The sequence below is a fragment of the Pagrus pagrus genome (genome assembly GCF_965226575.1).
Source record: "Pagrus pagrus genome assembly, chromosome: 7".
NCBI classification, from domain to species: domain Eukaryota; kingdom Metazoa; phylum Chordata; class Actinopteri; order Spariformes; family Sparidae; genus Pagrus; species Pagrus pagrus.
The window spans coordinates 16,205,424-16,230,370 of NC_140191.1; the positions used below are offsets into that span (position 1 = coordinate 16,205,424).

The 24,947-nt window shown below is 43.7% G+C and overlaps 1 protein-coding gene across 5 annotated transcripts in view; it reads right to left on the reverse strand.

The window, feature by feature from the left end:
* Positions 1-569: 569 nt before the first annotated feature.
* nbeal2 (neurobeachin-like 2) overlaps positions 570-24,947 on the reverse strand; it is a 39,761-nt gene continuing 15,383 nt past the window's right edge. For 3 of the 5 annotated variants that reach the window (XM_084358078.1, XM_084358076.1, XM_084358077.1), the window contains 42 exons: positions 24,295-24,427; positions 23,816-23,935; positions 23,384-23,717; positions 23,140-23,222; positions 22,928-23,020; positions 21,928-22,099; positions 21,094-21,227; positions 19,579-19,738; positions 19,177-19,279; positions 18,877-19,027; positions 18,481-18,636; positions 18,203-18,362; positions 17,784-17,872; positions 16,954-17,664; positions 16,680-16,864; positions 16,405-16,561; positions 14,476-14,619; positions 12,869-13,192; positions 11,797-11,946; positions 11,536-11,693; positions 11,060-11,184; positions 10,840-10,957; positions 10,542-10,699; positions 10,320-10,453; positions 10,113-10,220; positions 9,920-10,015; positions 9,694-9,818; positions 9,398-9,538; positions 9,182-9,312; positions 8,922-9,031; positions 8,561-8,678; positions 8,306-8,403; positions 8,028-8,141; positions 7,847-7,933; positions 7,609-7,718; positions 6,552-6,724; positions 6,362-6,456; positions 6,160-6,276; positions 4,731-4,892; positions 4,484-4,632; positions 3,284-3,419; positions 570-3,083 (listed from right to left, as the gene is read on the reverse strand). In XM_084358078.1, coding sequence (XP_084214204.1) covers positions 2,976-3,083; positions 3,284-3,419; positions 4,484-4,632; positions 4,731-4,892; positions 6,160-6,276; positions 6,362-6,456; positions 6,552-6,724; positions 7,609-7,718; positions 7,847-7,933; positions 8,028-8,141; positions 8,306-8,403; positions 8,561-8,678; positions 8,922-9,031; positions 9,182-9,312; positions 9,398-9,538; positions 9,694-9,818; positions 9,920-10,015; positions 10,113-10,220; positions 10,320-10,453; positions 10,542-10,699; positions 10,840-10,957; positions 11,060-11,184; positions 11,536-11,693; positions 11,797-11,946; positions 12,869-13,192; positions 14,476-14,619; positions 16,405-16,561; positions 16,680-16,864; positions 16,954-17,664; positions 17,784-17,872; positions 18,203-18,362; positions 18,481-18,636; positions 18,877-19,027; positions 19,177-19,279; positions 19,579-19,738; positions 21,094-21,227; positions 21,928-22,099; positions 22,928-23,020; positions 23,140-23,222; positions 23,384-23,717; positions 23,816-23,935; positions 24,295-24,427 — 6,430 coding nt within the window. In that variant the 3' untranslated portion in view covers positions 570-2,975. The remainder of the gene's footprint in view (positions 3,084-3,283; positions 3,420-4,483; positions 4,633-4,730; positions 4,893-6,159; positions 6,277-6,361; positions 6,457-6,551; positions 6,725-7,608; positions 7,719-7,846; positions 7,934-8,027; positions 8,142-8,305; positions 8,404-8,560; positions 8,679-8,921; positions 9,032-9,181; positions 9,313-9,397; positions 9,539-9,693; positions 9,819-9,919; positions 10,016-10,112; positions 10,221-10,319; positions 10,454-10,541; positions 10,700-10,839; positions 10,958-11,059; positions 11,185-11,535; positions 11,694-11,796; positions 11,947-12,868; positions 13,193-14,475; positions 14,620-16,404; positions 16,562-16,679; positions 16,865-16,953; positions 17,665-17,783; positions 17,873-18,202; positions 18,363-18,480; positions 18,637-18,876; positions 19,028-19,176; positions 19,280-19,578; positions 19,739-21,093; positions 21,228-21,927; positions 22,100-22,927; positions 23,021-23,139; positions 23,223-23,383; positions 23,718-23,815; positions 23,936-24,294; positions 24,428-24,947) is intronic. The other 2 variants (XM_084358079.1, XM_084358080.1) reach the window with 1 other exon arrangement.

The following is a 24,947-nucleotide window of genomic DNA, read 5'->3' on the forward strand; positions in this document are numbered from 1 at the left end:
CATTGTCAATGAGCCCACATCAGAGCGACTGCATCACTCCTCACCCTCCTTCCCCACTTCCCTTATTCACTGTTTTGTGGTTTGTATTTGACTGAGGGGTCTACAGGTCGGTTTTATCACCCGCCTCACCCCTCCCCACCCCTTCTTGAATTGTACCCCCGGAGGTGTTTACGGGGAGGCTGACAGGATGTTCGGCCCACCAGGAGATCAAAGTCTCCTCTCCGAGTATATGTGCCGATGCTCGCTGTGACCTTTTCAACTCTAATAGGGTTAACATCACAGACGCATGCAAGGCTGGGATTACAGTAGAGGAGCTGGATGATCTACGTCGTGGCAGCGGATCAGTTTCCTTCCTGCTGTGGTTCACACACACAAGAAGAATCAGAGCTCATTTTTCAGTAATGGGGCGATCATCCTCAGGATATGGGCAGCGGTTCACAGAGGAGAGGATTCCTGAATATAAGTGTGCAGTCACGATTAACTGCCATATTAGGACTGTTTCTTGAGAGAGAAAAACACACAATCATGATTCCTGTTGTAATGTTTTAGTTACGAGGAGCACAGGCTGCTTGGTTTTTAAAAAGTGTATTTTCAACATTTTCCATGAAACAATACAAAGGCTAAATAATAGTGGTTGAAGAGACAAATTCAAGGCAGTGCTGGCCTTCAGTTAAGGCTTCTTGTGTCACTCTGACTCAGAAAAAATCAGGACATTCGAACAACAAATACATTTTATGCAGCATGACTTAACCCCATAAACCATAGTCACACGGCGGCCATTTCCTCTGACATCACACTGAAATGCTGGGAAGCTTGCGCTGAGATAATGTTATGCTAGGGAGGGAAACTGACAACTTGTAGACAATCTCACAACTTGTCACTTCATCAGCAATTAATCAGAAGATGGACAGTGGAAATCTGGAGGGATTTCGGACGATATTTTAGGCTAAAACATATTTGCTAACATTAGCATTCAACCACTTCCTAGCTAACATTACTGTTCGAGTCCATCCAGTGCGTTTTACTCAGAGGCTTTTAAATAAATGTGTCCAACATGTGTGTCGAGTTAATTTATAACTTTCTCACTGTATCGTCTAACGCCATCAAACTGTAATGTTAGCAAGGAAGCGGTTGAATTCTAGCATTAGCTATTGTCTAACGGAAGCTAACAGGATATGTTATGAATATGTTGTGAATATGTTGTTTAACCTTGAAATATGCTGCAGATTTTCACTATCCACCATCATCTCAGTTGCTGATCAACCAGGAAGCAGTGAAATGATAATAATTTCAGATTTTCTGGAACAAAGCCGTACGACATTTGAGCTTCCCACCATGAGTGCGATGGCAAATGAGGAAAATGGCCGCCATGCGTGAATGTGAATGGTCTATTCTGAAAGGAAGCCTCCATTTCGATTAAACTGAAGGCTCTGAGCGTTACTGCATCATTAATCAGGTGAAATACAGAGCAGTGTTACATGAATTGATATCAGAATGCACGATAGCAAATCAGACTTGAACAGCTGCTTATCCAAACAAATCCTTTATATTCACAGACTCACCTTACAGTGAATAAAAGTGTGATCTCACAAAGCCTGAATGTACTGATTTTGTGTATTTCCAGGGTTGGAGAGCAAGTAAACATTTCAAATATAGTTTCTTTTATACTTACACACAAGATTATTCAGGGCATCACTTACAACGCAAGTTCATTTGTACGTGTGCACCGTGTCACGGGTATTGCATTTGCCCAAATAGTTCCCTTTGTCTGTCTCCCATCATGACACTGCATAACAACTACTTTGTTCCAAACCGCAGTAAAAGAAGCTGGCAGGAAGTGAATTCCTCTGAAGCTCACTCACAGACTCTCAGCTCACGTGTTTCAGAGTCATCAGACATTTTCAGCGCCTCATAAACAGCAACAATACCAGTACAGGCAAGCATCCAGCCAACCAACAGTTTACTGAGTTCATTAACAACATCTTATCCACATCTGAGTCAGAGTAGAGTAGTAAGGTGTGTTTGAATCTGATCAGCAGGGGAATAGTGATCGTACATAAAAACAGATGATTGGAATTCAGTGTTTACACATGGCTCAAGCAGAAAAAGGCACTTTTCAGATCAAATAAAACAGGGATATAGTCGTGTAAAACAACAAAACTAGCACAGACACATTTGTAAAGATCTTGACTCCGCTGTGTGTAAGGCATCGGAAGGCTCTCCTCTGGAGTTTCATTGCATCCAAGCTCCAAGATCATGACAAAAAGAGTGAATGTATATCACGTACTTGACCATTAAAGCAGTTATTGCTTTAATTGTAACAGATTTACATCGCTTAGAGCCGAGAGGAATGCAGAATTATACACTGTGGTATTGTGGTGCACATCTGGATCATCAACAAGATCAGAAAACAGCAGTTTACCCCCGTGTCTTTCTTTACAAAGTAAACCCTCTGGTGGTATTTACCAGTATTGCAATATGGAAATCTCGAGCAACATCTACAATAGCTTTCAAGTTTCCAGGAGTTTTAAGAAGGTGCCATTGCCAAACAATGGCTTTGGGACATTCAACAGCAAAGGGATCACAGCAGGTAGAAGCCAAGAACATGGAGTCTGGGGTGTTCACAGCGATTCTTCTCTCTGTGTCTGAGGCTGCATCAGCGTGCGTCACATCCCTGGAATATGACTCACTGGATATACAGTTCAACAGCAGTTCACAACCTCAAACATCGAGCTCTTCTCCAGCCACAAAACAAGGCCACTCTTTGGAATGATGCTGATTAAAAACAGTACACAACTGTAAAGGAAATATGCAATAAAAATATCAAATCATTTAAGAGTTTTAAAAAAAAGTGCTCAGTGTATAGTTGCTCTCTCAGAGAGATCAGGGGCTGGGGAGGAAAGTTTCCCAGCATGTATAGGAAGTGGAGTGTGGCGAGCATCTCGGCGGCGAAGTTCCTCCGCTCATTGCTCATCTCATTTGCCAGCATTCTCAGTGGGATTGTATTCAGTTTCACCCGCCGACACCTGAGAGATGCGGCGTGTGGAGCCCCAAAGGCGACGGGGGAACTGTCCTGAGCGAACCTGGGAACAGGAGAAAACATGTAAATCCTCACTCGAGGGCTAAAGTGGAGATGTTAGAGTAAAGACGCTCAATTATCATCTGAAAAAACGGGTTTTTAACAAGTACTTAGCATATGATTACCCAACACCACCACCTCCTCCTCACACACTCACGCATACAAACATGAACCGCCGCCCCACTCCTGCATCTCACTTCTCACCTCTTCTGGCTTCCCTGCCCCCACCACGATTAACTTCCCATCCTCCAGTCCCACTAGGATGTGGCTGCACTCCTTGGTGACGGAAACACTCCTCACGGCAACCTTCAAGGCCAGGGGCGTTACTGCAGCATCCAGGCTATCAAACAGAGAAGATATAGCATCACTGAGGTCGGCATAAAGATGCATCCTGAGCGATCCGATCACAAGTGGATAGATTCATGTCCAAACCGGGAGTAACCATGCGTCTCTTGTGACCACTTGTGATTGGATCTCACTTCCCTACTCTATGTGCAAATAAACGCATGCATCACTGGAACAAACCAATACCCCGTTTTTACAAAAAGAAATAAATATCCTCATGTATAACATTTGCCGAATTAAAAAGTATGCCCAAATACTTACAAATGTGTTGTAGACAGCATTTAACACAGTTTATAATGTTTCCCCGACACAAAGACTCACAAAATTGAGCAATTCTTTAAGGGAGTCTGGGGACTTTCTCCACAGGCATCAAAGAAGTAGCTTACAAATGTTACTGTTTACTGTATTTATTAAATTTGACATGTTTACTGTCAATAAAATGCTTTCTTCTTTAGGATATTTTGTGTAAATGATGAAATCTGTTGTGTGTTCATACAGCTGTTGGGAGGGAAGAAGCACTTTAGACACGGAAATAGGTGTCACTTTTTAAAAAGACAATAAAAACTTAATGTATTGGATTTAATGCCAAATTTACAGGAATGTGCCAATCATTTAGAATTTGCCGTAGCAGTTTTGCAAAGTTTGTCACATTTGTCCCCACACCTCAACTCTTAAAAGGACACCATCTGTGAGAGAGACTGGGGATATCACAGTTTCCATTTCAATGCTTAGTTGAAACGGACATTGTGTTCACAAAACTCTACAGAGACCCTGCCCTCCGCCTGCATTTCCTCATCATTTTGCTGTGTTTGGGGGCGTTTCTCAATGTCGGAGACCCCAGGGAAATAAAGTTGATTGTTAAGTCTCACGCCCACGTCGTCAAATACCAATGCTTTGAGCTGGCGAGCCACTAACCCAAACGAGACTCAACAATAAACCATCTTTCGTGCTTACCGCATCTTTGAATGGCATGTTTACACACAGAAGCGAACAAATCCTGCGTATTGTGCCGTCAAAGTTTTGTACACATGCTGCAAATTACGCTCTCAGTGTCTTTACCTGCATAAATCCCGTATGTGGAGGCTGCCCTGCATGGTCCCCAGGATGATGTATTCAGACACCAGGTGGAGCGCAGTCACCTGCTCCTCCATGGTGAAGGAGGACAGCAGACAGCCGTTTACTGAGTAAACATGAATGGAGTACTTGCCCTGTAGGAACAAGCAGGATTGTGGTTTTGGCATAAACGAGTTGAGAAACTTGTTTGAGCGTGTGTTTCAATAATCACTGACGGTATGTGTGAAGGTACCTTTCTATGAGAGCGTTCCTCCAGCGAGGTCTGTACCACAATGTGGCCCTCCATGCCCACCTGGAGCTCAGAGATTTGGGCTGGTACGCAGCTATCACCAGGAGGCCGCAGTGTTCGCAGAAACTGGCCTCGTCGGACAGTGTGCACTATCACAGTCCCGTCCTGACAACACAGTGGACGGCAAGTAGGGGTCAGTAAAGATGCAGTAACACCAACACTTTTTTGTTTCTATGATGCAGACCGTTCTCTACATTTTGTGCATTGTACATTTTTCTTAAACCGAAGACACGTGCACTCACATGTAGCTTGTTTATTGGAATATTTGGCAACATGTCATGCTGCAACTTTTGGCAACAGAGAGACGAAAATGATCAATGTAAAGCTCTTAAAGCTAAGGCGGAGCATAACATTTGTATTATGTGCTTCCCAATAATTTTAATACTAGTAAGGAACACTTGAAAGAAATAGCTCAGACCAGGCGAAACTGTGCCTCATTTTGTTACGTTAAGCTTTCCATGTATTAAACAACTGCTGGCTATAAGTTAGAAACATCTGTCTCTTCCAACCTATAAAAAGTGTGTGTTTTTGGTGTTGTTTCCTGTGGCTGGTACAGATTACATTCTCACTTCTAATGAACCACATCACAGTTTTCTTGGAGAACATCCAACTAGGATTTTTTTCAAAGCCTATTGTGGTTATTTAGGTCGAACAACATTTTTCACACCTGCACAAACCTACAGAGCTCAAGAGCTTAGTGAGAGGGAAAATTCAAAAAAAGTCTTCTGACATATAGCTTTACGCAGCTGCGTTTTCATCCAAAGTACTCAGAACTTTGAGTCCCGGGAACTAAAATAAATGTTCCTTCATCCTGTTGTCCGCGTTTCCACTGCGGTCTAAAGACCCATGAAGAACAGGCAAGTTAGTCTGCTGACGTATGAAAAAGTGGCTGTTTTTACAACTTTACAACAACAATGCCTGGACTTTGTAGCAGGTCTTTCTCTCCTTTCTTCTGTAACTCCATAGTGATGTGTCAAGACATAATGAACAAATGGTTTGTGGCTACAGATTTTTCATCAACTAATCACACATGTTGCAGGAACTTAATTCACATTCTGGTACCTGCAGCTGAAATGCACTGTGTTCCTACAAAGGTTCCTGCGGTGGAAACTCAGCTCAACAATCAGTCAGTCGAGCAACTCGGAAATTACTCTGCAACTATCTTAATAATTGATTAATACTAGAAGTAGTAATTTTTCAAGTGGTCAAAGAAAAAAAAAGCCATTTGTAGACATCACTTTGGGCAATAGTCACTATTTTCTGATCTTTCGTCCACCAAAACATAAACAAAATGATGAAAATAATAAGTTGCATTTCCTTGTTACTCATTGGGCAATATGTGAGTTTTTTCATAGCAAGAGTTATCTCTGACCTTCGACCCTGAGACGGCCATGTCCAGTTCAGTGCTGATGGCCACACAGGTGACCTCCTGGTCGTGTCCGCAGAGAACCTGCACCGGTCGAGGAGACAGGCTGCTGGAGAAGCCACCCTGAAGGACAACGCAGCCATTACTCCTACGGCAGCTTAAAATTATGCACATGTGTACAAGCATGTGAGTGAGCCGAGATGTTTACCTGCTGTAGAACCTGCCACACGATACAGGATGTGTCCCTTGAACCAGAGATGAGGTAGATGCCACAGAGATCCAGAGCCAAGCAGGTAACAACGTCTTTGTAGAACACAAAAAATACACAAATAAATATGTAACACTTACAATAAAGCATATATATATTGCAAGCTAGACATTCGGCAATAAGAGCTCACCAATGTGCCGGCAGATCCTGCCTACCAGCTTGCCCTTCCCCAGCTGGGTGACACGCAGACTGCAGTCCCAGTGTCCCCCACTGAATAGCAGACGGCCGTCGTTGGACACCACCAGCACCTGAGCGCTGATCTCCACCCCGGGTGAGAACGGTCCGCTCAGGAAGCGCTGCGTTCTGAACCACAAAGCAGGGTCGGAAAGATCAAAGCGAGTTCGAAACGAGAAGTGAGAGCGAGCGGCGGCCTAAATGTGGAGGAGATTTATAATCTACACATTAAACTGTCATGACATCTGCAAATTACAACCTGCATGAACCCCGGCGCTCAGATGGCTCTCATTCTGATTTATATTGTGTTTATGTGATCCGCGTTCAAGGTCAGTTTAAAATAAGATCCATTAAAACAAATTGCAATTAATTTAACAGGCTTTGAAGCTTCGCAGACAAAGAAGGACAGGCGGACAGATGTTCTGCTTCAGTGAATCCAACTGTCAGGAAAGTTTAATGCATCTTTGAGGCAGATGAGGATGATGTATAACCGTGGTTCCCAACCTTTTTCCTTAAGGGTACTCTTTTCTATCATTGAGTAAACTCATGATTAATGATGTATGTTATGGATATTAGATATTGTATTCAATGCATAACAATAACAGTAAAGAACAACAGATAAACTGTACTGAGATATACTCCCACTGTATAGATACTATTTTAAAGTTTTCATACGTCCCTTGAAACCAAGAAGGCCTCCTGACCTCCTGTGAAGTTTTGGTGACCTCTAGTGGGGGTCAGGACCCCGAATTTTTGGAACCAGTGATGTATATCATATTTCTTTCTCAGAAAAACAAGCAAGCAACAAGCAACATTCATCTGGAAAAACTAACAGACACACAACACACTGATCACCTTACAGATGAGGCCCCGTGTGGTCGGGACATATCCGGGAGATTTTGGTAAACTGATATTTAACAATCAGTAATTCTGGATGTCGGATGATTGGCCTAAACTAAAAAAAAACATAAGTATGGGGTTGATATGGGTGTTGGTTTTCTGAGGGCACTCACTTGGGATTAGTCATGGTGGGGTCCTTAGTGAAGGTGAAGTAGTTGGCGATGTTTTTGTCGTACGGCAGCCAGCTGTGTGTCCCGATCAGCCCGTTGGAGCTCACAGTCACCTGCAGAGAAAAAGTGCCTTAATACAAAAATGCTGAAGCGCTATTATTTAAATTTCACGTCTTATTGTTCTCATGACTGTCTCGAGTTTTACATGTTGCCTTTGTGAAAGTGTCCAACTGAGCCTTACCAACATATCTGAGCCCTGGATGATGAAGGAGCGATTCTGGTTCTTTGGTACGACTGCCTGGACCAGAGGAAGGCCGTCGCTTACCACCTGAGGCAGCAAACACATGTTAATACATACACGCGACCCAACACAACATGATTATTCATTCAGAGGAATAACGACAGGACTTGTTAGAACTCACCTCCACAAATGGCCGGAGCTTTTTGAGCTGCTCAAAGATGTTCGGGGGCACGGTGTCCAGGCGGGCATGCCGCCTCACTGCATTCTCAGCGGACATACGAGGAGGATGAGGCTCCTGGTTGGAGACAGGAGCATGATGAAGAGAATTTTACAGCATTTTGTTAATAATAAAGGGTTTGAGTTTGTATCTCAACACAATTATCCAAGATTCTCTCTCATTTCAGGCTCACATTCAGCAACTGGTGAAAAAGTAGCTGTGATTTAGCCCAGTAGTTGTACCTTAAGGAGCTGACAGGGAGTCTGACCAAAGTTGCTGATGATGCCTTCCAGGGCCTTACGCTCCGTCTCATTGGCAATTGCGTCTAGATCTACTGCACCTGCAGAATAACAGAAAGCAATACAACACTGTTCATGCATAAAGACCGAAGGATACTGAGACATGAGGAGTAGGAGACAAGACGACTGAAGAAAAAATTAAAAGATCAACAGGTTCAGTTCATCACTAGGAAGAAAGAGTGTACATGTTTTCCTTACCCTCGTAAGTGCAGTAGTAGAAGACGTTGAGGGCGTCCACTGCCTCTTCGCCTCTCTGCTTGCAACCGAAGATCAGGTCGATCCACTCATGGAGGTGATTGGACACATGATCACATTCCTGGAGTTTAAGATACAAGTGGTTGTCATCTGGAAAAGTTGTCTTAATACACTAAGTCCAGGGTTTGTTCACCTTCTTAAGAGTAAAATTCAAGCGCTTTTCAAGCACTTTCAAGGTATATTGACCAAAAATTTGAAAATCTCGAAGTCTTTATCATCTATATTGTTATAAATGCAAATAACAGAATTCCTTTATCCCTACAGTAATCAATTTACAGGCAACTTTATTTATTTTTTTACTCACCAGGGCTTTCCTGTGCTTCCTGATGAAGTCTTCTCTTGATGTGGCCCATCGAGGCAGCAGAACATCTGTCACTGGGTCCTGAGATATTTGCAAATGTCCCAGGTCGAAGCCTGCAACAATCCAGCAGCAGCGATGCATGGGGTTTGAATATTAGCACATGAACAACTTTATGACTAAAACCTTTGCATCTGACAATAAAACAAAGCAGATTAATTTGCTTTCACACAGTCAGTTTACCCAAAAGGTACAGTCTCTCTCACCGTTCATGTTCTGCAGAAACTCTGGGAAGTAGAAAAACTCCGGGATGAGCTCTTTGACGTCAGCTGGACTCTCCATGCGAGCCTGCCAGGCTGCTGCCACCGAGTGGAACTGCCTGTCTGCGCAGTCAAACCTTAACAACAACGACATGCATCAACACGACGCCACAGAATACCAGGACATTTATCAAAATATCACATATTAGTCAGCGCTCCCACCTGCCACTCTGCAGCTGGATGTGCAGAGTCGTGAATGGCTCCATGCGGATCATGTAGTGCATGACTCCTGCTGCATTAGAGTAGTGTGTGCCATAGTGGAATTTGTCGATGGTGCCTGTCGGGTCCTCAAAGCTCTCGTACCTGGTGACAAACAGAGAAAAAAGCTTGTTGAGTAAAGTTGAGTAAAAAAAAATCTCTCTGTAATGCAGCCATTAAAAAGCATTAAAAGACAATATATATACCATGTCATGATGTAACAATAACCCAAATCTAAAAGCTATTATCTAAGCGCTTACTTTTCTCTGACATTCTGTGCATGGCGGGGGTTGACCACGCCGATGGGTTTGGACAGATCTCTGAAAACTGCCGGGTCTTCCAGATTCAGATCGGAAGAGGTGTAGTCACACAAGACCCACGGGAACTGAAGAGGAATAAAAACCACAAAATGAGGCCTCCTCTGACTGTAAGTTCATCGTCTTTCCAAAGAAACTGAAGAGCAGGCTACACTGTGAGTGTCCTTACCACAGGATACTGAGACAGGTCGTTGTAAGTGCGTCCAGCGATGGTGTTCAGTTGCATCAAATACTCAAAATTGGAGATTTCTCTGCAAACCCATTTCTGTTCAACACACCAACATCGGTTTGTTTAAGCGCAATGAGCACACTTCAGATTTTAATGACTCGGCGTGATAGAGAGAAATGGAATAAATAAACACCTGTGTGAGCCCCGATGCCTTCAGGAGCTCTTGGGGGGAGCGAGAGCCGAAGTAAAACAGGTTGGGAGGCCGCAGCCCGAGGATCCTGGAGTACACTTTGTTTCGTACCTGTAGGGGCAGACAAACAATTTCATTTTCTATTTCACTTTTAAATCTTTTTCATTCTAATTATAGAGAAGAAGGAGTACAATTTGAACTGTGCATCACCTTCTTTCTGAAGTTGATGAAGTAATGAGCCTGGTCTATGAAGAACAGCTCCAGAGCAGATCGTCGCAGGTTGTAGCGCCTCAGATGGACTTCTCTGAGCTGAGACAGAGGTCTCTTGAAGTCAAACCCGATACCTAAAAAGACACGGATATCCACTGACTTCTGTAAGGATCCTTTGAAGAACTAGTTAGGTGTGATGTTCATGATCGCATATTTTCATACCTTCCTCCGTTTCCTCTTTCTCGCTGCTGCCGTCATAGAAGTAAAGATGGTGTGTGGTGACCTCCAGACGACCCGGAACAACCGCCACGATGGTGATAAGCTCACAGTCTTCAGACAGAACCAGCTTCTCTTTCTGGCTCTCATCCTCTCCCTCCACCCTGACAGCATGGGAAAAAAAGTTAATCATTTACAGTGTCTTAAATATTTTAGGGCCTGTTTGGTGAAATGTAGTGTGTCAAAATGCGAAGTGACTTTTTTCCTTGTGTTCATGACCCATGGATAACTTATGGAGACTCACTTGTCATCCAAAAAGACGACGTCCTCTTCTCCTAACTGATCGTCCTCCATGTCGCTCACTTTTGCTTCCTTTGCAACTGCCAAAGGGAGGGGTTCAGAGCTCCGAGGGCTGTCGGCCCCTAAAAATCACACAAACAAAAACATCTTTAGAGTGCCGTTCCTGTACATTTCTTATTTGACAAAAGAGTCAAGTGAATATGTTTATATACACAGTGACATACCCATGTTGTCCCTCTGGGCACTGGCCTCACTGTGAGGATCGTAGTTGTAGTTGGGCACAAGTTTGAGACGCATCTTTGAGTAGGTCTCTGCACCGGATAATTTCAGTTTCACCTCTGGTTGAATTCTGTGGAAAAGGAAAAAAGAGAGAAATTCAGCAAAAGGACAATTTGTTTTTAATTATATTTATGCACCACTTGGAGGCCACTGGCAGTCAACATGTCACCCAATTATATCTCTGTCATGTGCGTTAGCCTCTTCTAGCATGTTATTAACAAAAGAGACATTGTAGACCGCAGGATTGCCCCTACAGATTACTAAATTGCTCCTCTCTCAGACTCTTTCATTTAAAAAAAAGCATCTTTGGTGCTCCATTGCTCTTGCAGGTCCCTCTACTGCACCACTTCCCCATTGTTATGCACTGGCACAGACACCTGCATGTGTGTGTGAAAGAAACAGAAGTCATATTTTGTCATACCTGTTGGCCCATGCTCCTCTCTCACTGGCCAGAAGCCTGCGGAGAGCTCTCCAGTGCTGCCACACCACCCCCTGCTGGCTGGAGATCTGCTTCTGCCAGCTGAAGTGCCTGCTGTTCTCACTCCGGACTCGCTTCAGGTAGGGGTCCACGATCACCTCCTGCTTTCACACAGTGACACAAGTGTCAGATCATTTACTGTATGCGAAAGCAAGCTCTTTTGTTGTATGACAGCGTTTGTTGCAAGTATGAAAGTTTTATAACCTGAAACTTGGACTTGCTGTCTGATCTGTCCTTGTCCCGTCTGAAGGCCGTGCTCATCAGGTCGTCGAAGCAGGAGTTCCAGAAATTGGACATGATGTCGTGGCTCCTCCCAAATATGTCTTGCTCATACTGCTCCATGGTGGGCTGAACCTGGAGGTGGATTTTTTTTTTTAGAAATATATATAAATATTTGTTATATTTGACTTGTTTTGGTTTTTCTATATGTAAAGGCTACTTTTTACAACCCTTAAAGGAAGATTACTGTGTGTTGGATGTATAAAACAGGACGATTCTTCCTGCACAAAGGAGAATCAGGAGTGGAAACACACCACCCTATGTCTGTAATATTTAGTCTTTATTTATTTATTATATTAGAAGAGATATCTTTGCAACTACTCTACTGTTTAATCTCATGACAGTTTTTTCTTTTGGTTTTCTTTCATGCTAAAAACATGAAGCTGAATAAAAAAATAAAAAAAAAATACAAACACTTAGAGATCAAGTCTATAATACAGACACATACACACTTGAGAAATCAGCATGGGCCAAGTTTCAAAACTCTCACGGCAGCCAAAGTTATGCCACACTGGCTAATGTATTGCAGGATCCGTATACAGAAGCAATCTAAACAAAACAGATTTATGAACATGCACTGTCACACACAGCCATGATAAATCCACTTCTCAGCCAGCGGTTAGTGTGTCTGGCATCCGTTCATAAAATATCTCAGCTTCAAGTTGGAGCATAAACTGATCTTTGCTTAAAATACACTGAAGGTCAGCTAGAAAAGACTTGGGAGTTGGGGGATGTTTCTTTCTGCTTTCTAAACTTGTGATAACGTCTTTAAAACATGGATTAGATTTCCACCAGGAGGTAGCTGGTCAGACCAGGAGGAAAGATTGTGAAACTCCTGAGTGTACAATAATGTGACAGAGAACAGAGCCAGCCATCTGAGAGTGGATTGTTGATTACATCTGCTGAGTCATACCAAAGACTGGAGGGGAGGCTCTCTAAACTCCCTAAACACAAGCTCAATGACAATGAAATAGACAACGTCAACCAAAACACAGACCTGATGCTGGTAAAACCTCTGCCACTCCACCGTGTGACAGAAGGCCTTCAGGTCCTGGGCGAAGGTGGTGCTGCCGTTGGTGATGGGCAGGTTGGGTAGTTGGTTTTGGAGGGTGATGGGGTCGGCATGCTGGTCGAGAAGCGTCCGCACGATGGGCACCAGATGGGGGAAAGCCTCTGTATGTTCACAGTTGGTGCTGTCCATTACACCTCCTGGCCACAGGGGGGCGCCCAGCTGCCCCAGCAGGAAGCACACCTCCTCCCAGCTCAGACACAGCACCGTCTGGAGAAGGCTGTGGAGCTTCACATAGGCCATGTCACACACCTGAAGGGGGGAGGGAGGCAAATATTTGAGTCCAGTCATACAGTTTATTTAGAGATGGTAAACAAACAGTAAATGTACTCAAAAGTGTCAGAGATAAAAGCACTCATGTACTGTTGTGACTGTTATTAATGTGGATATTATCGGATTACTCAGATCTTGAAGTAGAAGTAGTAATACCCCAGTGTAGAAATACTGTTGCTAGTTAAAATCATGCATACTCATCATGCAAACTTGCCTAGTATATGTTGATAGAACAATGTCATGGCCATATAATTTAGAATGTATTTAAAAAGGAGCAATGTGTAAGAATTATGTTTAAAACATTCAGAAATGTATCAACAGAGTGTGAGGAATAATAACAGTTTTGACGTTATGTCAAAGACGTCCATGTAGTGTGTTGAAGTGATATCTACTGAAGTTAGCATGCTAATCAGCTAGCCCCGGGCCCAAAAACCTCAGCAACTACCCCAGCGGTCCAAAAGCTCCTGTGCTTGCAGTGTAAACACCAACACTCCCCTGGTAGTTCGGCTAGCTGCACGGCTAACTGAGCTAACACGCTAACAGTAGCTACAGTTATGGATGTATAAACAGAATACAGTCTGCAGCAGCAGCTCAGCTGTCAGAATCAGTTTCTTTGTCGGGGTAAACAAGTACATTACTTCCCTCTGAAATGTAGTGGAGTAGAAGAACAAAGTAGCAGAAGTGCTTTACAATTATTCCTAAATACAGCACTTGAGTAAATGTACTTAATTACATCCCACCACTGGAATTAAGATAGCTATGTTAGTGTTTCTTTTTCTTTTGGTTTAATTTTGTGTTCACTCAACTTAAGTAGCAGCAGGCTTGTTTTATTTCCAGGAGACCCACAGCTGTGATGTCAGTATGCAATTAAAGTTAATTTATTTCAAACAAGACACTCTGGAAAACAAAAGGGGGGAGTTGTGCCACTTTGGAGATGAACATAATCAGCAGTATGTGGATGAAAAGCCTTATGGTCAGTTCATTTATGACCACCATCTCTATCCCACAATCCCACAGCAAGAGCAGCAGTCATAACTCTGTGAGGAGCTGCCCTTTCATACAGAACACTCCCTGAAAGAGGAATGACTGCAATGTGTTTGAAAAGAAACCCATAGAAGGCCTGGTATTTCTGAGCTGGCTTTATCTGAGAGGGCTCTTATCAGGTTAAATAAATACTGTAAACCCATTTAAATTTATTTCCTGCAAAGTTCAGTCAGGTGTTTGGGCTGTGGGAGACATGTACGAGAAACTGTACTGCTGACCGGTGAGTGCTGCTGTTGGATGTATCCGGTGATGATACGCAGGCCGATCTGTGCCATCTCTTTCAGTTCGGTGTTCCCGGGGCTGCCAGGGGTGCTGTGCCAGGCCTTCAACCTGTCCAGCAGGTTCATCACCCCTTCAAAGATCTGCAACGCAATGAGAACAACTGTCAACAGAGTACGCAACAAAAAGGCTAGACCTGTTCCCACACCTTGCAGCATCTACGACAACATAAAGCCATTCAGTATATTTAACACAGCTTAACGTGCATTTGAAAAGGTGATTCAGATGCTACCTTCACCCAACAATGACTCTCCACCCTCCAGTAAGACAAGCGCATGACGTTAGACACAGTAACTGACAAGAACCACACCCAGTTCAAGTCGCTAACACCTTTAATATCAACAAGTTGATTTTTCCCTGACTCCTCTAATGTAACGACAAAATGACATCATCACATCCTGACACTCAAAGCTTTATTGTGTATCTTACATAACTGTGCGTCACAGCCCCAACACTGATGTGATAGTTTACTTATAAATATTATACAGTTGTCTTCAAGGTTCTGCAGTATGTGTAACAACAACAATGCTACAGTCAAGTGAAACCCATTTCTTTGAAGACAACACCCTCGACTGTTCCACACACAACGTTTCACAATGTGTGCCAGCAGCTCAGTCTCAGCAGAAATCTGCAGTAGGACTGCAAGATAATGATCGTTTTTGTTGTCGTTTAATCTGTTGATGTTTGTCTAGATTAATCGATTTGTTGAAAATATGTCGATCAGTGTTTCCCGAAGCCCAAGATGACGTCCTCAAATGTCTTGATTAGCCCACAACCCAAAAGTGATGTTAGAAACTAGAAAAAATCCACATTTAAGAAGCTGGAAACATGATTTTGACTTTTATTTCTTTAAAAAAAAATGCTAAATCAGATTAATTGGTGACAAAAAAAAATATTTGTTGACAACTAATCGGTGAATCGGTGAATCCATGAATTGTTGCAGCTCTAACCTGCTGCAGTGCTTTTTGGCAAGAAGATATTCGATTGAAGAGGAAACAGATTGCTGCTGAGGACTGAGCATTTGTAATTCATCAGAAATCTAAATTCCACTGGTGAGTATTTATAGAAAGCAAACGTGAACCCCGTCTTGAACTGGTACGTAGGCCTAGCAGAGATAGTGAAGTCACAAAACTGCTTCTGTCCCACTAGTGTAAGCTATTCAAAAACTGAAGTTTAAAAACGACAAGGTTTTTTGTGCAGGACTAGTTTTTAGTCAGAGGGCACTGAGGCTGCCCCTTGTCTCTACGCTAAGCTAAGCTAACTGGCTGCTTGCTGCAGCTTCATATTAAAGCTGCTGTAAGCGCTGTCATCATTTTAGCTAACTCCCTCTCTGTTTTGCGGTTAGCAATCTCCTCCCTCCTCTGTACGTCACCACACTGCTCTCTTTGCCTCTTTCTTTTTCTTCAGGCGTTTTTCTGCGCTCGGGGTGTTTGGTAGTATAAATCGTCACCGGGAACACTGGAATTGGTGGCTTTCCCTGTTCCAGCATCTTTATGGAGCTCTCGGTCCTGATTGGATAAAGTGGGCAGGGAAATCCAAGGGAAATGTAACGTCTTGAGATTATTTGTGCTGTTTTAGATGTTATGGAGTCCACATTGCTGAAATTTCATCAGCTGGTTTTGGTTTTGGTTTGATTTACTGACAACGTACCTATATTGCTGAAGCATACAACATATGACAATGATAAAAAACTTATTAATATGACAACGTCCTGGGCTTATTTCCTTCATCGTCCCCAAGGATTTCACAGTCAACCAACCTTAATCACGACGGAGGAAGACGATAATCATGGTATTACCCAGAGTCTGAACAAAATGCATCAGTGGTGCATACAGTATGTTTTAGGTGGGATTATATTTGAGATATACCTTTTCACTCCACAGCGTGCGGTTGTCTGTACCCTCAGCAAACAGGAAGTCCTGCAGCAGCCTGAGGAGCCGAACCAGACTGGGACAGAAAGGCAGAAACACTCCCTGGGCGTCCCTCAGGTCTGACAGAGACGACTCCAGCATCATCTCCAACAGACTGGGACACAGAGTGGCAAAAAGGTGACACAGCTGCAGGTGTGGCTCAGTTTGTTTTTCCACTGTGAGGCAGTGTTTGTTCTCTGTTGGCAAAAACATGTGAAATCTTCGTCACTAACCTGCGTTTGATGTCATCGGGAGGGCGGACCAGTTGGCAGGAGGAGCCCAGTTTGGTGAGAACAGAAAAGACCTGTCCTCTCTCTCTCCACACCACGTCCTCTGCCCCATCCGCCCCGCTGCGACTCCACAGGACGGAGAAGACAATGTTGGTCAGGAGGTTGCACAGCTCTTCCTCTGGGGTCTGCTGTAACGCAAACAACACTTACAGAAAAGATCCAAAACACTTAACTTTCCCAAAATGGACTCTCACATCATCTGAGGGAGCGGTCCTACCTGTGGGTTGGAGGTGTTGGAGATGGTATCTCCGGTCGGAGGGTCCGTCCCGTAGCTGGCATCATCCAGCACGTTTGACAGACTGGAGCTCTTCCTTGGTCTGAGTGGTGGAAAGGGTTTGCAATGCTCTAGAGGAGATGGTGTGTTTGTCAGACTACCTGCAGGAGTGTGTGGGCCAGTCTCCCCCATGACCCCTAGCTCCAAATCAAAGGGTGAGGTACCAAAGGGGGAGAGGGGCTGGTAGTCCCTCCCCTCCTCGTCGGGGCGAGGCGAGGTGATATCAACCGCATTGGAGATGGAGGACGAGTGGCTCCCCTGGTCCACTGAGTCAAACGACTTGAAATGAAGGGAGCCGGTGAAGTTCTTAAGCGTGCCTCCTCCTCCACTTGGAGGTGACTGGGATAAGTCAGAGAATCCCTCAGAGATGTCCCGCTGACCACCCTCGTCCTCCTCCTCATCCTCGATGTCCTCCGAGGTGCGGTAGCTCAGGAAGATGTCTGTGTTTGCGTCCTCTATGACCAGAGCCTGATCCCTGCGCAGCGGCGGCCGGTAGTTTGGTTCAAAGGAGCTGTGGGTGCTGGAGTCTGCGATGCTGGCAGCGTGGGACTCGTACGACTCTTTCACATAGAGCTTTGTAAGCACATCCTGCCAGCCGGGCTGCTTAGCGAGCTGCTTCACATAATCCTCATTGGAGTAGATCAGATGAAAGAGCTGAGGGAACAGACGGAGAGCTTGTTTTCATTACCGAGATGATAAATATGCTTATGAAGACATTTCACACAAAGTGCACTGGTAGATTTAGTTGAGTATAAATGATGTGACGGACTGACCTTGCGACAGACGTCCAAGCGGACAGTGAGCTCAGCTCGATGGGACAGGCAGACCACAGCCAGGAGGTCTCTGAAGTTTGGGCTGGCATCTGTGGAGCAGCAGCCAATTTTAAAGGTATATTCCTTGGAAACCTGCTTTTTAATTAGCTTCTGTTGTAGACATTCATAAAGGCACATCTTATCCACCAAAATAAGAATAATTATAATTAATTAATCAGATATGTTTTTGGGTGTTACTTCTAATCATTACTTGTATCTTGAAATTGGACTTTTGCTTACTTCATATTATGGAGAATATATACTAGAAATACTAGAAGCTTAAAATCAACTATTTTCAGGTGCTTTAACATTTATAAAGGTCTCTTATTCATCCATTTCAAGGTAACTGGACCGCAGAGCACAGAGCTGTTCGGCCTTACCTGTAGCAAGGACCTGCTCGTACAGACATCGCACGGTGGTCATGGTTACTGGAATGTCTTCGAGGAAACACACCAGGCCGAGATATCCGAAATCCTTCAGCTTAATGCGCTGCTTGTTGCGCTCAGACACTCGCTCGCTTTTGAGGATTTTGTACAAAACCTGCAAAATCAAAAGGGAAAGTTTGTTATGTTTTTTTTGTTAAATCCGTTTTGATAATATATCACACGGGCAGTGAAGCTGAAGTAAGTTAAGAAGAGATCCAGTCGCTTGTTCTCACCCTGAAGACTCTCTCTCTGGCCTCGTCTCCGAAGCTCGGTGTGAGCAGCAAGCAGTACAGCTGCTCCACGCCCCACTCCAGCAGCACAGCCTGCACCTGCTCACGAGGAGGGCTGCTCCTCAACAGTTCATACAGCACATCCAAGGCCCTCACCGCCTGATCGACAGAGGAGAGAAAAGGAAAGAGGTGAAGTACTGTAGGAGGATGATGTACCAAGAAATATGGATTAGGGAGAGAAATGTTTTAAGTGGTCACAATGGGAGTCTGGAAATCAAAACACAGGACTAACAAAGGACGTGAGAGAATTCATTTGGGGGATTGAAAGTGAAATATCTCGCTGAAAAGGTCAAATGATAACAAAATTGAACTCCCGACAGAAACACAGATAAAACGAACCTGCTGCTCCTCTCCGACAGTCAGAATGTAGGCGAGGACACTGTGGAGCTCCTCTGGTGAAGGAGACTTGAGGAAGTCTTTGAGCAAGGCGAACAGAGAAGTTTGAATCGTCTGCTTTTCATCAGACAGAGAGCTGCCATCTTTCTCCGCACTGTCACCAAAGAGGTTAATGAATAAATACATCAATAACCTTCTTATTAGCAGACAAAATCATGGTTTAAAATAGATGGAAGTAACTTTTAACAATTTTTTTAATTGTCTTAATATTTATTAAATCTATTGTGGATGTCAAAGGTTCACCTGTAGTACGTGCGAATGGTATCCAGAATATACTGGACCCCATACTTCCTCTTCAGGCGCTGCTTGCCTTTGTTTATCACAGACGACAGGTACTGCACGTGGGCTTTGGAAGAAAAAGGATACTTTTGTCATCTCCCCTCAGTTTGACATTTAGAAATGTCACGCCAATATGCAAGGTTGTACCGAAGAAGTGCATCAATTTACAAAACAGCACACTGAAGTGCAGCCTCAGTCACAGTTTCACTTTTAATCCTTGAACTCTGAACATTAATGTATTCTCTCTCTGCTCTACGGTGCTTTTAGCCTGCATATGCACATAAAAGGGACAAAAAACAGCTGCGGCAGACATGAAAAGGTTCGCAGGTGCATTACTTGACAACACAGGGCTGCTTGTGAACTTACCCAGACAAACAGCGAAATGGCTTTTAGTCCAGATGCGGAAATCAAAGAGCAGGTGCTGGTAGAGCTGCTGTAGCAGTGGGCTGTTGCCCTCGTTGAAGACCTGCTCCAGCAGCAGCTGACAGGCCATTAAAACGTTCATGTCCATCATACTGCCGGGAACCTGCAGGAGAGGAAGCACAGAGGAGGGGAGTTTAATTATGGTTCCAATCATTTTGATTTTTACGTGTATGGCTTCTATTTTGGTAACACTTAGTGGCTGATGAAGTGTTGCATTCATTTGAGATGTAAGGGAACATGTTTGTTTGGTACAGACCCCATAAAATGTCACATCATCATCATTTCTTAAAAATACCATTCTCATTTAAATCCTGACTCATATCTGTCAAAATAATCACAATGTGATTTGTTGTTGCATGTGGTTCAGCCCTACGCTGTAAGTGTGTGTCTGCCTTCTCTACTACCAAACCTGGCAACCCCATGAGATTATTAGGACATAGTTTCCTTACAGGATGCTCCACCTCAACGTCATATTTCAACATATCCTGTCAGGCAGAAAGCAAGTCTGTGCTGCAGAAATGTGACAGCTGATTGGCTGCAACTGTCCAAGAATCACATCAGCTAACACCGAGTTTTACTTTTGAACTCAAACACATCATGAATCTGAAGAAATCAGTTCTACCACAGACGCTGTACTGAAACAGACCTACTGCATCCTTAGAAGGCTCAACACTGATCACTCTAAATCAAATAGCAGAAGAACTGTGATGTGAATCACAAAGCAATAGAAGTTTGTCTTAGCGTCAAATACAGCTACTAGTACTGTGTATATCAACCTTTGTCCTAAATTCCCAAATGTACTCAATTTTTATTTCAGTTCATAGCAGCAGTAAAAAGCTAACAGGATCCAGACCAGCTATGCTTGCTTGAGACACAATCTAATATCACCATGATGGAAGTTAAAATAATAAATGTTGCTCCAAGGCCAAGGATTTCCTACGTGAACGTTCTGTGATTTACCCATTCAACCCCCACGACCTGCTCCCTGTGTGAACATAATAATCATGATGTTGTAGAAACAATCAGGTCATATCAGATAAACTCACAAAGCAGTTTAGAAACTGAAATGTACCTGCAAAATATTAGTCAGAACAGCACATCACAACTCACTGTGGCTTTCATTTCTTTTATATGATTTTCTTTTTCTCCGATTTCGTTTGAATTTGCATATAATTTTCCTAGAAATGGATTCAGCATTTTCAAGCAGCAGATTTCACAGCTGATATCCTTTGTTCTCAAACCACCAACTCGGCATAAATCCCCCCACACAAGCATGTGATACCGTCATTCTGAAAGAACCGCTGCTGTTTCTAAAACACCAAACCCATTCATTTCATAGCAATTACACAGCAGCAATACAATGAAAAAGGTCAAGTCTTCACTTTCGGATGCTAATTGGCTTCCCGCGAATAGTTCCCACTTGCTGAAGCAAAGTGACGTTTAGCGCGGGGCACTTACTTTGCTGAGCATGGCTCCGATGATGCTCGGCCCGTGGCTGTGCAGCAGGCTCTCCTGATTGACGGGGTGATGACGTATCAGGTTTTTCACCATCAGCAGGAAGGCAGCAACGCTGTTTCTCTCTAGTCTGCCCTCTGAGTGAAAAAAAAAACAACATTTAAGATTTCCTGTGTTACCCACAGTCATGTTTATACATTACAAAGCACTTTATAGACATTATCATATCTCAGGATGACTCACTCGTCATGTGTCAGGGTATTTGTCTCACTTCTGTTAGACTGTTTGTTCCACTTGTCTCATTTAACTCATGTTAGAAATTATGCAGACCGATGTGCACCGGGCTGCTGAACTCCAATCCTTCAATAAACTGTTATGACTCATTATGCTGCCTCTGACATTTAACTCATTAGCATTGATTTCACAATCTTTTCTGCTTGTCTGCTGTATATTATCGTATGTGCTTCTTCTGTCTCGCACTTCCTGTTTGTCCTTGCATCATGCACGGTGTGTAGACTCTGACTCACTGCTACTCAAAACGTCTTCTGAGTCTGAGCTACACTGAAAATCATACCTAGCATTATGCACAAAGGGTAGGATTACAACTAAACAAAAGGAAACAGGAACAACAACATAGTTAGTCCTCAAAATGAGGAAAAAAATGTCCTCATGATACCTAAACCTCCAACCCATAATGAAAAATGAAAATAGTTGAAGAGTTGAAAAGTGAATTATGAATTACATTTATACAATGTCAACGTCTCTTTCCAGACCGATGTCCCTGTAATTTAGGTTTACCAACATGCTAAAAATCATGCTAACTCAACAAGAGCTAACCTGCAGACTTGTTCAGTGGCAGCAGCATGGCAGCGGGGCCTCTGGAGGAGGTGAGCTCTGGCCCCAGCAGGTCTGAGATCTCCTGACTGCCGTTGTAAACCGGCTCAGCCTCACATACCTGCTCGAGCAGGGGCAGCAAAACCCCTACACCTCCCACCACGTTTACAACATCCTGCAGGAGGAAAAAAAACATACAATGTTCTGTAACCTTTCACACTAGTCCCATTTAGATCAGAAATGAAATTAACAAAGGGGATCTGCCCAGCAGCACAACATGAAAACTATATACAGTAGAAAAGAATTTATAAAAACAACTTAAAGGAGACATATTCTGCCCATTTTCTGGTTAATACATTTATTTTTAATTACTACAAGAATAGGTTTACATGCTTTAATGCTCAAAAACACATCAGTTTTCTCATACTGTCCACTGCTACAGCTCTGTATTCACCCTCTGTGTGAAATGCTCTGTTTTAGCTACTGTCTCTTTAAGGCCCCCCTCCTGAATACCCAGTCTGTTGTGATTGGTCGGCTCACACACGCCTGAGCACGCATTGCTCCTCATGTCTCTGGTCGGCTCTGTCGTGTATTCAGCTTCCAGTTAGCTTCACTTCTACCGTGAATGTAGCCTAAATTATGCAAATGTGTGACATGGTGACATAGTGATGTCAAGAAGTCACTGAATTAAAGGCGGGACTACTGACGAGGCATTTCGGGGACTTCAGAAGCAGTGTTTTCTGTGGGAGAGAAGAGCTCCCGTTTGATGCAGACTTTGACCTTTTTAACTTTTAAGACCTTTTACATGCTCTCGTATATAACACACTGAAGGAAAGGAAAAAATGAATAAGCATAACAGGTCTCCTTTAAATCGAGTGTTTAAACTTTCAGTAGCAGTCTCAGCATTTACAGTTTAGTATGAATGTCATCAGCAGATAAAAAATAAGGACACATCACAGTTAAATTCATAATAACAAAAAAATCAAACTGTCTCATATCTAACCTTGATGTCCCAGTTCACCACCCTGTGTCCTGTAAGCCTGCCATCGTATTGGTGATTGGGTGACAGGTCCAGACATATCTGGCTCTTGAAGGCCTGAAGAAAACACACATACACATGCGTGAGCAATAATATTTTCCTGGTTTTGTTAAGAATTTACATATTAAACGCAGTGTAGTAAAATATGCACGTTCTCCTGAGTTTTAGTGGTTCACCTGTGGAGTGTAGTAGAGCAGAAGCTTGCTGTTGAGATCAGATAACTCTCCATCTGATTTGAATAAGGACACGTGATTGGGGCCTGTGATGGAGAGCAGAAACCAATGTAGGTCATAAAATGAGCAAACATGAAACCACTTGAATATTTTAACAGTATTCTTTCTACTGATTTTCTTTACTACAAGTTTTCTGTACATTGTGACATTTGCATCAACATTTGCATTGCAGCAGAGCATGACCCACCTGCAGCATGCAGAGTTCTCGCCTGTGCCTGCTGCAGAGCCTCATGGCAGATGAAGGCGGTGCCCAGGAGCCCATCCAGAGACGTGGGTGTTCCCCACTCTGTGTCCTGCAGTCCTGCTGGGATGGTGTGCACCGGGGAGTCCGCCATAGACCCCCAGCGGCCTCCTGCGAAGGAGGCTGGGAAGGACTGGGAGCGGAGGAGGGAGGGGGCGTGGTTGGGGAAGGCAAACTCAGGTGATGTCGGGTTGGAGTACGAGGACATGGGCAAGTTGGGGGAGGTGGTGGTGGTAGTGGTACGGTGGCCTGCGGAGCCGATGCAGCAGGAGGTAAAAGGCTTCAGGAGTCAGGAGACACAGAGGAAGTTAGGTTGATAGAGGAACTACAGGGTAATAATATCATAATAGTCATGGATACATTAGATATATTAGTCACCTCACTGAAGGATGGAAAGCGAAGCTGAGCAGTGATACGCTGCTCGCCATCGATGTAAACAGTGACCAGGTTCTGACCAAATGGACGACGGCCCGGGATGTGGACTATAGCCACTGAATGCTGCAATGAGGAAGATAGTAAAGAGAACAAAGATTTTCTGCTGGTGTCAACACTGGACAATGGTGGTTGAGCTTACAGTAAAAAAAAAAAAAAAAAAAGGGTGCATTTTTATATCGAGAAACTGAAGCAAAACAGTCTGACAGCTTTAATTAAACAATATGGATTGGGTTCTTGCAGCGACTTGTCTCTTCAGGGAGATGCACAATAATTATGCCCCAAGGTCACAGGCCCAGACAACACCGCTCAAGAAAAATGATGTTTGGTTTTCTCCTCAATCAAATCTATTTTTATTTGGGACAGGCTAAATGTGGACAAATGTTGAACAGAACCCGAGCTGAACTATTTGTGTCCAAACTCACCCAGCATGAGTCAGCTAGTGGGTGTTCAGGCAGTGCGACAGCCATGTAGTCTTTCTTAGTGCAAACAGCCACCACCAGCACACCCTCCATGCTGAAGAAGGCCTCCAGCCCGGTTCCACTCGCTGTGAAGAAACTTTACAAAAGAAAACACATTCTGTCAAAAACTGTAAAACGCGGTCATATATGTTAAAGCTGCAATATGTAAGAATGGTCCACCTGTTGAATTCAGACTCAACACATAGGGGGCAGCATATCACCAGAGTAACCGCTAACTGCAGCCAACTCTAGCTGCCATTAGCTAGTTAGCTCAGTTAGCCGTGCAGCTCGCGGTCCTGACTAGCAGTTCAGAGCACCAAGGCAGTGTTAAGCCTAATTTATACTACTGCATAAAGTGCTGTACACGGACACGGAGAGCCCTCTCCATCGCCGGAGAGCCTGTCAGAGACCCTCTCTGTACTCTCCGGGTGCATGAAAGATTTTTTAAGTGTCCATCACTCCGTTGAGGGGAAACGGAGACGGCAAGTGCTGTGATTGGTCCTCTAAAAACATCATTTCTGGAATTACTTTCGAAAGAGTTTGACCCGTTTGCAATCAAGACGAGAATGAATCCGATCGAAGAACGCCTAGCCGAAGAAATTTTTAAAAATACGAGA